Source organism: Sordaria macrospora, chromosome 6, assembly GCF_033870435.1.
Source record: "Sordaria macrospora chromosome 6, complete sequence".
Classification (NCBI taxonomy): Eukaryota; Fungi; Ascomycota; class Sordariomycetes; order Sordariales; family Sordariaceae; genus Sordaria; species Sordaria macrospora.
The window spans coordinates 3,293,729-3,305,119 of record NC_089376.1 but is presented as its reverse complement, the minus strand read 5'-3'; the positions used below and the strand labels follow the sequence as shown (position 1 = coordinate 3,305,119).

General features: G+C 52.7%; 3 protein-coding genes across 3 annotated transcripts; 1 reads left to right on the top strand and 2 right to left on the bottom strand.

Annotated features, from left to right (window-relative positions):
- Positions 1-388: 388 nt before the first annotated feature.
- Positions 389-2,169, bottom strand: SMAC4_08744 (uncharacterized protein). Its single transcript, XM_003344446.2, has 2 exons — positions 1,702-2,169; positions 389-1,612 (listed from the first exon to the last, which is right to left on the bottom strand). The coding sequence occupies exons 1-2, from the start codon at positions 1,724-1,726 to the stop codon at positions 888-890; spliced, it is 750 nt and encodes a 249-aa protein (XP_003344494.1). The 5' UTR covers positions 1,727-2,169; the 3' UTR covers positions 389-887.
- Positions 2,170-3,471: 1,302 nt separating this feature from the next.
- Positions 3,472-8,327, top strand: SMAC4_03720 (uncharacterized protein). The gene is made up of 3 exons (XM_003351365.2): positions 3,472-5,031; positions 5,096-6,246; positions 6,313-8,327. Exons 1-3 carry the CDS (start codon positions 3,894-3,896, stop codon positions 7,516-7,518), a joined length of 3,495 nt encoding a protein of 1,164 aa, XP_003351413.1. The 5' UTR covers positions 3,472-3,893; the 3' UTR covers positions 7,519-8,327.
- A 667-nt stretch (positions 8,328-8,994) lies between these two features.
- SMAC4_03719 (uncharacterized protein) lies at positions 8,995-11,040 on the bottom strand. The gene has a single exon (XM_003351364.2). It carries the CDS (start codon positions 10,962-10,964, stop codon positions 9,129-9,131), a length of 1,836 nt encoding a protein of 611 aa, XP_003351412.1. The 5' UTR covers positions 10,965-11,040; the 3' UTR covers positions 8,995-9,128.
- Between the last annotated feature and the right edge of the window lie 351 nt (positions 11,041-11,391).

The window sequence follows — 11,391 nt, the reverse complement described above, 5'->3', positions numbered from 1 at the left end:
TTACCTTGTCATTTGCAAACGCAATCTTCCCAATCTCACTGATTTGATTTGACTGTGTACAAACGCCATAGGCAATGTAGACATTGACTGCAAGCTTGGGAGGTTTGTCACAGCACGCATGTACACAGTAATGTAGATAGAAGTAGATGTATAGACTGATGTACCGAACGTTGAAAATAGAAGTGAGTTGAAGTGATACATAGAGCTGAAATGTTGAAGATTAGGAAATGAGATGTAGGAGTAGGCTTGGGGAAGCTGAGATACAGGTATGTAGTGAAGTCTAGGTGGCATGGGATGGGACATGGTTTTTTCCTGTGTAGAAGTATAGTCTATGGGATGATATGCGGTGATAGACTATTACAGATGGATTGGATGAAACATTTCCTTCCCTCCTTCCCTCCTTCCCTCCTTCTGACTTTCTAGCCTTCCTGCCTTCCTGCCTTCCTGCCTTCCTCTTTGATTATATTCTGTGGCCTCTTATTCTTTACATATATCCCACCAACGTTTCTTTTACCTATCTACACACTCGCGAATAACAGGTGAAACATTACCATGGCATCCATCCTGCGCTTAACTCGGGATTCGGTATTTTTGTGGGTTATATGATATGGGTAGGAGCTTAGAAGACCGACTGACTGACTGACTGGTATAAAGGTAAACGTAAAAACAAGATTCCAGCGTCCCGCCCCCCTTTTTCGCCAGGTCCGCTTCCAGTCTTTCCCTTAGTTCCGTGAGAATGATTGGCCTGAGCCAAAGGTACCGTAACCGTAGAAAGTAAACGCCTTCCAATTGTAAGGAATGATCTCATGGAAACTAACAGGATTCTTGTCCAAATCATCCAAATAGATATGTTTTTGTCCATTTCCCTCTCTTCTCGCTGGTTTACCTCAATCAACCCGCTTCTTAGCAGCTCCAATATCCTTAGCAATAGCATCCCCGCTCTTGCCACCAGCACCACTACCACTCGCACCAACATCACCCGCCTCATCATCCTCATCCCACGCATCAACCGCGTTCTCATCCCAATTATCCAATTCCTCCTCAAGCGACATGTTATTCTTCGCCGTCGTAGCTGCCGTAACTGGCGCCGTAACTGGCGCCGCAGCCGCCCGAGAAGCAGCAGCAGCACCACCAGCAGAAACAACCCCCTCCTCATGCTCCCCACTCCTCCTCATCACACCCACACCCACGCCCTCTCCCAACTCCAAATCCACACCATCCTCGGGTATTCCCTCCTCGCCAGTAGGAACAGCAGTATACTTCCTCACCCTTCTCCTCTCCAACATCCGCTTATGATACCAACCACATAGCCCCACAGCCAACAAACTCCCCAGCAAGTTCGCAAGGATGTCGTAGGGGTCGAACTCGCGTCCATTGTTCGGGATCGCGGCCTGCAGGAACTCACTCCCAACACCCATGCCGAGGGTGCAGATCGAAAGTGTGAGATGTAAAATGCGGCGGCGCGTGGTATCGAGGATCCAGTAGAAGGTTGTCGTTAGGAGGAAGAAGACGAAGAAGTGCAGGGTTTTGTCGTTGAGGAGCGTGCCTTGGGGCATGTGCAGGGAGGAAAGGCCGGCGTAGGCGGAGAGGAGGAGGAGGGCGGCGAAGATGCCTGGAAGGAGAGGGTTGTTAGTTGAGTTGTTCTGTGGTTAAGTGGAGGGGGATGGACTGGAAAGGAAGTGGAGGAGGGAAAAGACGAACCGGCGAAGGGCATGCGTATCCTCATGCTGGGCAGATTTATTGTTGTATACGACTAGGAAACTTGTTGTTTCTGTACGGTATGTCGGGTATACCTAGTATTCTGTTTGCGCAAAAGACGCTCGTCTCGTCTCGGGCGTTGTTTGATACTCGGTAAGGTAGCCAGTCGATGGTAAATGCCATGTATTTTAAAGGTACGCCTATCACAACACCATTGATGCCGTCATCATTGTTGTCCTGGGAATTTGATGTTTTCGCATGGAGTGGGTAAGGTACGAAGTTGTGCGATTCGTCGGGGTATACAATGGGAAAGAGGTAAAGTAGGCCGAAGCAATTGATGACCTTGAATAACAAAATGTCACACAAGAGGTTTTGAAAATAGTAAGAGGCTCGATGAAGCAGAAAATCTCAAAGTGTTACAGCTGCTTGCTCACAACGAGCAAGGGCACGGTGTCGGAGCTTTCGGGAAGCGGGGCGCGCGGAGGAGGAGGAGGGAGGGGGGGGGGTTCAAGGAGCAGCTGCTGGCGACGCAAGCCAAGCATTCAGGGCTGAAACCGTTTTGGGGGGGGGGGGGGGGGGGGGGGTGTGCAGGGCCGCAGGAGCGGCAGGCAGGGCTGATCGAATGGCTGTGGCGCAGGAGTCACGATCCGGTCAAAGCGTTTGAAATCGATAAGAGATAAGCTTGACAAGTTAAGGTACGGGAAACGGCGGGATGCAGACGGATGGGAGCTGAATGACAGGGAGCTGGGGTATACGTGTAGCTGACTGGACAAGAAGACGAAGCCATTGACAAAAAAAAGCAAATCAGCTTGAGAGGAAGGCAGTCCACTGTGAGTGAGAGGTCCAGTCGTCATCGACATCAACCACAGGTCTCTAGACTAGTCCTACCTCTACCTATCGTATCAGTGACTACGTAAGAACGGGGCATCGGTGGGCATTGGCAGGGCATGGCATTGGGGAATGGGCAGACGGGACCTGAACGGGATGGGCGGGGCTTCTCCGCGAAACGGGCAACGACTCCACGAGGGAAAAGGAGTGACGGCGGGACTTCCCATCGTCACAGAAGAGGAGGTCACTACCATAGGGCGGTGGGAAAGCCATGCCCCTGGACATGCCATGGGACCCGGGGGAGAAGAACGACGATCCCTGCTTGTTGTGTTCCCTTTTTTGACAGTTGCTATGTATGTTCAGTGGTCTCAATGCTTTTGCATCGCTGGACCATGTCCCTTCTATACTCAAAGTGAGAAGTCAATGTTATGAATATCTAGTTAGACTCTTCAGATAGATAGATAAGGTAAGTATAGTCATTAGACGGGACGACTTTCCATTCGCACTACTGTACCCGGAAGCTAATTAGCCGCGGCTCCGTTCTTTGGTCCAAAGTCCAAACAAGTTCACAAAGACATCCCGTCCAGGCACGGGTAAGAGCCTCACGTGACTTGGCCATTTCCCCAGAGCGCTACTTCTCACTCCGCCAGGGCGGGTACCGTACTTGGAACAGCGACAGCCGACACCTCATACGGCATCCCATATCTCTGCGCATTCAACTCTTAGGAACACCCAACAGCTCCAGCTTTGTTAAAGTACCTGTTGCTCGGCCATCACCTGTCCAGACTTTCCATCACCTATCTTTATTGGAGCGCAAATCGAAAAGGGGACGTCGCAAACACTACAACGACTAGGACTAGCTTCGCAGTGTCGCGTACCAGTGCATACTTCCTTGGTAGCCAGAGCCAGTCCAGCGTCAGGTACCTCCCTACCCGACCTTACCTACAGCCTATCACCTGTCTCCCTCTAGGTGTTACTGTTAGTGCTAAGGGCGTGTCTAGCTGCCAACCTCACCTCATACACTACCTCCAATTTCCCTAACAGCATCGCTGCACCCGTCACCGCGACCAAAAACCACCCCTTGTCCAGAAACGGCACGAGCCCGCTCTAAACTTGACCTCACGTCCGACTTCCCAGCAGAACAGCCGCAACGACATCCATCGCCGCATCACCACCACAACCCCTATTCCGTCTCTCAATTGCAGTTCCATCTCGACCGATGCCGCTCTTTCTCCCCATGTGACCAGGTCGCCCAAAAGTGCCTTGGTGCCGGATATACACGAGCGCACTTTCTGGCGCATGGCGACCGAACAACGGCCCCAAGTAATATCAACTTCAACGCCAGTCAGCCAGCTCCGGTCTCCAAAATGTCCATCACCAACGGTCAGCATGCCTGGCCTCCGCCCTCGACCGCCGCCCACATGAACGGCATCAGGGCCATCCACCACCTCAGCCAGAACGATGGGCCCCAAAGAACAATGACTCCCTTTGATAATTCCACCACCGCCTTGATGCCTGAGGCACTCTCATCCGACCCCGACGACGACCAGCGCCGCTCCCACTTCGTCGACAAGTACCAGAAGGCCGACGAGCGCATCTCCATGCTGTTCGCCGATGACGGCTCCTACAACATTCCCGTGTTAGCCGCTTTGAAGCGCGCTCCTACACCCCCCATACCCCTGCTCCCTCTCACGACCGATCACGCGCCGATCCAGGAGCCCCCCCGCAAAAAAGCGAAGCGCGTCATCGACGAGGACGACTACGGCGACGACGACGAGGACGACGACGAGGACCAAGAAAGCGACCACCCCGTCGCGACTGATGACAAACTAGATACACAACTAACATCCAAGCATTCCGCCAACGATGCCGCCGCTCGGGCACTCCTCTCCCCGTCCAAGTCCGGCAGCTCTCCCGTACACTCCATACCCTCGCCAGGGCGCCAGGCAGACCAGCACACAACCAAAGAAGATGGAGTGCAGCCCAAGGCAAAGTCCTCCGAGGATGCGCGCAGGGAATTGGAGGCGGCGCGCAATGCGACCGAGGAGGCGGCCAAGCGCGGATTTCATACCCTCTTTTACACACTTGAGAACGACAGGACGGCAATGCTCGAACAACAACAACTGGAGGAATCCGAAAAGCAACTACAAGCAGAGATGGACAAGTCGGGGCAAACCAACCACAGCCAAGGACCTCCCAGCAGTCAGAACAACCACGGCTCCCTTAGCAGTGCCAACCTCGGCGCTTCAAGTCTTACCCTAAAACACTTGATTGCCCGAATAGACATGAAGCGCGACCGCGTGCAGGCATCGGACGCTGAACTACGGTCGCTTATGAACGAGGTTCGCAAGAACAGGAGTAAATGGGCCAGCGAGGAAAACGTTGGACAGGAAGAGTTGTACGAGGCACTGGACAAGGTCTTGACCGAGCTCAAGGCGCACACCGAGTACTCGACTCCCTTTTTGACCAAAGTGAACAAACGTGATGCGCACGATTATTACAACAGTGAGTTACTGGGGTTACTATGTGGAAGACTTGTTCGCCCAGTTTAAGCTAACACCGCGGTCAGTCATCAAACAACCAATGGACTTGGGTACCATGGCCAAAAGACTCAAGACCCTTCATTACAAGTCCAAGGCAGAATTCGTCACGGACCTTAACTTGATATGGGATAACTGTCTTCGGTACAACCAGGACCAGGCCAATCCCCTACGCCGGATGGCCAATGGCATGCGCAAAGAGGCCGAGAAGCTAATCCCCCTAATACCGGACATCGTGATCAGGCCAAGGGCAGAGGTCGAAGCGGAGGAACGCCGAAAACAAAACGGTGGCGAGGATGAAGCGGGCGATGATAGTGACGATGAGCCAATAATGTCGTCTCGCGGACGGAAAGCTGGTACCAAAGGGACCAACAAGTCACGAAAAGCACCGACGGACCAGAAAGAAGGGACACCAAGCGTCGACCAAAAACCGATATTGCAACTCAACGGGATCCTAGCCAAATCTCACAGAGAGGGTTCAGAGGTCGACGGCAGCAATGGCTTTGGGACGCCTATCCCCGGCTCCCTAACACCCAGCAACATGAACGGTGGACACTCTGGGATCAGCAATGCGGATGCCATGGAGCTTGATGGGCCGTCACTCAACGGAATGGCCTTGAATCACGCGTTCAGGGAAGCAGATGAGCAGGCGTACGAGGACGAAGAGTACAAGATCTGGAAACAAGTCACGAAAAAGGATCGTGCTCTCGTGGCCAAGGAACGTTTCCAGCTGTTCAAAGACAACAAGCTGAATCCGGATGAGCCTGCACTATTACGAACCAAAGCCGGGATGCGTCGGTTTCTGAAGTCTCGCAAAGAGGCAGAGGCCATGGGTGTGATGACCTCCCAGGGTGATGCTCCTGGTAGCGGAGATGGCAATAAGGTGGCCGAGACATTAGCCCAGGGTATGGAGGACGAGACCTTTCGGAATATTCCCGCCTATTACGAACCCCAAACGATAATACCCGACATCCCACCAAAGCTACAATGGATTGAGGATGGCGAGGGTCAAGTCATCAACCAGCATGAAGAGTTTCTCCGGCTCGTTCCTCGTGGTCAATTCACCGCCCCTAATAGCCGGTTCACCAAGAAGTTCGATGCCAACATTCGGCAATTGCAAGAGACTCGCAAACTGTGCTCAAAGATCAGCGTCATCAAGCAGATGCAAATCCAAACCCAGGTAGGTTTTGCGAGTGCAACGAAGCATGACTTCACTTCCGTGACTTAACTGCTAACATTCGAATAGGTATATACGAATCAGTTCCCCAAGTATAACCTTGAGCCATTAGTGGAAACCGACATCGAGCCCACCTTTCTCGCCGGCGAAGGTCCCGTCATGACCCCCGAGGTGTGCAGGGCAGCATTACAACGATCCGTTGCGAAGATTTTCTACCATGCGGGCTTTGAGGAACTGCAACCCTCCGCCCTGGACACGATAACCGACATTGCTGGCGACTACTTTCAGAAGATTGTCCACTCATACCAAGTATACCGTGAAGCTGAGTGGAAGGAGGCGCCGCCTGCATTGAAGGAAAAGGGGGTAAAATACGTGCCAAGATTCACGAATGAGGAAGTCCTCTTGCACACCTTGAGCGAAAGCGGCATCGAACTGGACGCGCTACAGGCCTTCGCCAAGGACGACATCGACCGTCTGGGCAATAAGCTCACCCAGATCCACGATCGGATGAAGGCGCATCTTGCCGACCTACTTCGGCCGGCACTGACCGACAACAATGGTGACGGATCAGGATCGTTCGAAGATGGCAGCGAGCAGTTCGTGGGAGGCGACTTTGCAGAGGAACTTGGCGATGACTTCTTCGGCTTCAAGGCTCTCGGTCTCGACCGCGAGCTGGGTCTCGAGATGCTTTCGGTGCCACTGCACCTGCTGCAATCGAGGGTCAGAAACCAGTACCAAATGCAGTCCTCGACAACCGGCCAAACAACAACCGACCTCTTCGAGCAGCTCCCGCCTGCCGACCCGGTCACCAAGGAAAGCATCCAAGAGGAAATCGGCCTCGTTAAGAACTTCTTCCTCGCCAAGCTGCACGCAAACAACGATCAGCCGCTCGTGGAAGACGAAGACCTGCCCGTCAAGCAACGGAAGCCGCGTCCCCGTCTGGCCGCCAGCGGCAAGATCACCGCGCCCGCAAAGCGCCCGCTCAGAGAGCAGATCGCCGCAGCGAAGAAGAGGAAGAAAGAGGCCATGCAGGGCGCCAATGCTTCGCCGGAGAAGGCCGGGGCAGCAGGTGGTGGTACGCCCTCCAAGAAGGCCAAGACCAGTCACAACATGGTCAATGGTACCGGTGCCGCAGGAGGTGGAGCTGGCGGGCTGATGGCTCCATCGATGGAACGAATAGGGAGCGTCAATAGCCAGACGAACGCGAGCATCACGGATAAGGATGATGTGGGGGCTATGGGGATGATGAGTCCGGAGAGTTTTGAGCAGAAGTGAGGACAGCAGGAGAAGGATCATTAATGGATGTTGAGGACACAGTAAGGGTGGACAACAATGGAGAATACGGGAGGATTGGGTAGGGAGGGAGAGAAGACGAGAGAAAAGAACGAAAGCATCGTGAAAGCATGAAGCGCTTTTCTTGTGTATTTTCTGTCTTAGATCTTCTGTCTGTCCGGGTCAGTGGAACTGGTGAAGATGATCCGGGTACTACGGTCAGGTCGGGTCGGGTTAAGTCAGGTGTGGGTTTGGTCGGATTGGGTTGTCTGTCTGTGTGTATGCTGGACACTGGACATATATGTTGGTTGTTCCATCTTTTGGTTTATTCGGCGGGGGCGCTGCTTCACTCCCTCTTTTTCTTCTTCTACTTCATTTCGATCATGTTTCTTTTTCTTCAGGAAGAGGGAAGGAGAGGGGGGTTTGGTTTGATTAGGTTGGTCTGGTTTGGGTTGGTTTGATTCGGTTGGTTTGATTGATATCCCTGATCGCATGCGCGCGCGCGCGGCGAGGCGAAGAGAGAGAGACATGCAAGAGAGAAAGAGAGTCAGAGAAATTTACAATTTGCATTTGATATCGGGACCGAGTCTGTTTATCTCCTTTCTACCTCCTTTTTGCCTAACATTTATCCTCCTATCCACGCCTTTAACTGCCCTTCAGTAATGTAGACCAAGTTTATGTTAGTCATGTCAGTCAGTCAGGTATTTTCATCACATACACACCCCCGCCTAGATTATACGTTCGGGGCGTACGCGTGATGGTGAAGACATATATATATGTACATATATAATAATGATGATCTTATTCACGCTATGGCTATATATACAAGCCGCCTTTACTAGGCATGCGGTCCTTCGTCAGTCAAAGGCGGGGGGGGGAAATGCGTTACCAGAAAACCTCCTGCGTCATTCTATCCTCCGCTTTCTCTAGAGTACCTTCTTGGTTGTCTTCGTTTCATCCTAAGTCCTCTTGTCTTCTAATCCTCCAATAGCCAGCCTTCACCTCCCCACCCTCGGCCTCTTAGCAGCCGGGAGACACACGTCTTATACCAACTGGGGGCACCGCCGCGGGGAAGGGGATATATGTACATATATACATACATGTATACCGTAGAAACTCGCGAATTCTTTCCTGGTACTAGATTTTTTTTTAAAAAGGGCCACAAACATTGCTCTTATGTACGCTCGAGGTACGCTATCTCAGCTCAGCTCGTCTTCTCTCAGCTCATCTCATCTTTACCTTATGTTTTACGACGTACCATAGTCTACCCGTGTGTACCTAGCGTACGAATAAACTGGCAGCATGACAGGCTAGGGTGCATATGTCCAGACGGCCAAACCTACAAAAGATAGGACGATGTTCTGCTTGCAAGGCAGAACTTGGAATGCACACTATATAGCCAATGTCAACCTGTGACAGGCAGAGAACAACAGGGTGAGTGAGTGATCAATCAGATGAGAGACGTAATCAGTTATGGTTATGTCATAAAACCAAGTATAGTAATGCAACAGGTTTCGCTAGTAGTCTAGACACTACCTATACATCTTAATCAAAACAGACTTACAACGAACTCTAACAAGCTCTAGAACAGGGGTACTACAAAGTAGTAAACACTAAAACCCAAAACCCTCATTATGGAACCAAACCTCCCTCCCCTCGTTCACATACCTCCCCACGTACCTCCTTACTTGTTTCCCCATCTTGGTCGGTCCACAAACCAAAATGGCTACGCGCTCGTGCGGTTCATGGGCAAAGACTTCATCAACCACTTTTTTCACATCCGGTCTGCTTCGATGTTGCTCCTTTCTAGCAACCACCCGACCATCAGCCGTTCTTCGAAGGGTATTCATCTCCATCGCAACAGCACCATTAATTCCTGCCCCCAAATTAATCAAAGCCGGTGAATTCTCACCGGAATCAACACCGCTACTAAGTCCTGTTCCAGTTCCACCTTCCTGACCAGACCCACTGTTGCCGGTCAGATAAATGTGCACGTTGGAATCATTCAAGATATCTCTAGCATCGTTCTCCATGACAGCCCACGTAGCTTCTCCCGCTGTACGCACCGCCCAGACCATCTCCACCTTGGTATCAGGGTTCTCAGCGACAATGCCGCGGTACAGCGGGATGGTGAAGGTGGCGCCTACGCCGCCTGCTATGAGCAGGATGCGATCGAATTCGGATCCGAGGGATAGTGTAGGGAAATGCTTGGCGGCGCCGTAGGGGCCTTCGATGTTTAGGAGGGCCTTCTTCTCTGCTGAACCAGCGGAGGGAGCAGGGGAGGAAGAAGAGGAAGAGGCGAAGCGGGCAAGCCCCTTGGTCATCGGGCCAGCGCGCTGACGGGCAACGAGGGTGAGGGATCCAGAGTCCTGATCGACGTGCGCAATGGTGAAGGGGTTGAACATGAATTCGAACAAGACTTCCGAGGCATCGTTAGCGGCTTTGACGTCCTTTCTGCGAAAAGCGCTGCGAGTGGCGGGGGGTACGTTAATGTAGACGTGAGCACCCGGCGCGACACCGCGGAGGAAATGGTTCTGACGCTGGCGGGGGACGGGGACTTGGATTTTGATGAGGGAAGTGCCAGGGATCGAGGAGATGGTGGTTTCCACGGTGATGGTGTCACGTTTGCGAAAGCCGATGTCTAGCAGGAACACGCCCAGGGCTTCGAGCATGTATTTGCGCGAGGAAGAGGCGTGGAACCAGAGGACGACCGGCAGGCCGAGGGCGATGAGAAGGTGGGTGACGAAGAAGACGCGGTAGGAAAGCTTGCGGAGCGGACGCAAGGCGGTGGTGATCATCAGGTTTAGACCAGCAAAGGAGAGCATGCCGTAGACTACCACGGGTGACTGCAGCTTTTGTAAAAGGATGCTGTTCTGGATGAAGTAGTTGTAGTAGAAGATGGTGTGCAAGCTGAGCAACAAAGTGGTGACGCGGGCGAGCACGCGGTGCCAGCGGTTGGTTTCCTCGTGCGAGAGCTTGAGCGTCCAGGAGACCGGGTTGAAGGACTTGAGGGTTAACATGTACTGCATAGGGTACTGCGAGACGGCGACGATGCCGAAGCGCTTGGTCAAGTGCATGTAATCGCGGCCGGTGCCGGCTACGCAGAGGATTAAGAGCCAGATGGCCCAGATGATGCCGCCTACCCATTGGTCTCGCTGGCCTAGGACTTCTCCGAAGGCGACGACATCTTCGCCTAGCCACCAGCGGAACTTGGACCAGGAATTGCTTTGCTTCCGGGTGTTGAAGGAGTCGGAGCTGGAGACCGCGGTGTAGTCCCTCTTTTGACGAGAGGAGGAGGAGGAGGACCTGTTGACGGTTTGGTAAAGCCAGATGAGGCCGATGGGGATCAAAGCTGAAAGCTGAGCGTACAGAGCATATCTGTCGAGAGACTGGCGACGGGCATGCTTCTCGTCCTGGGAGAGGTCGAGGAACTGGTATGGCCAGTCCATTTTGGCCTGTTGACGTGGAGATGAAAGTCAAGACGAAGCTTTTGGAGAAAGTGAAAAAAGAATGAGTGGACTGAAGAGATCCGCTTCGTTGTTCGTGTCGTCCCAAGTCCCTTCTGTCGAGGCCAGCCCGTTGCATAGTGGGGGAAGGAATGGACCCCTGCCAAGAGGGAAAGACCAATTGTATAGATTTTGATTGGCTAATGGCAAGAGCAGATCATTCCTAGCGCGGGTTGGGTCACAATCATCCCTGCCCCAGACTTCAACTTTCATCTCACCTTTCTTCTGTGTTTCTGCTCTGTCAATGATGACTTTAAAGTGTCGATAAGTCATGGCTCGGTCTCCAAGCACGGGATATTGTACCTGAGGCCAATTCTCGAGTTGGACCTCTGGTTCTTCACCAATGGGACATATCCCTATCCCTCCCCCT

Bases quoted from the DNA above. Each gene is read 5' to 3' on its own strand.
- SMAC4_03720 (XM_003351365.2), top strand. From the start codon at position 3,894: ATGTCCATCACCAACGGTCAGCATGCCTGGCCTCCGCCCTCGACCGCC. The intron at 5,032-5,095 runs GTGAGTTACTGG...CACCGCGGTCAG, and splicing joins TGCGCACGATTATTACAACA to TCATCAAACAACCAATGGAC. The intron at 6,247-6,312 runs GTAGGTTTTGCG...ACATTCGAATAG, and splicing joins AGATGCAAATCCAAACCCAG to GTATATACGAATCAGTTCCC.
- SMAC4_03719 (XM_003351364.2), bottom strand. From the start codon at position 10,964: ATGGACTGGCCATACCAGTTCCTCGACCTCTCCCAGGACGAGAAGCAT.
- SMAC4_08744 (XM_003344446.2), bottom strand. From the start codon at position 1,726: ATGAGGATACGCATGCCCTTCGCCG. The intron at 1,613-1,701 runs GTTCGTCTTTTC...CTCTCCTTCCAG, and splicing joins GATACGCATGCCCTTCGCCG to GCATCTTCGCCGCCCTCCTC.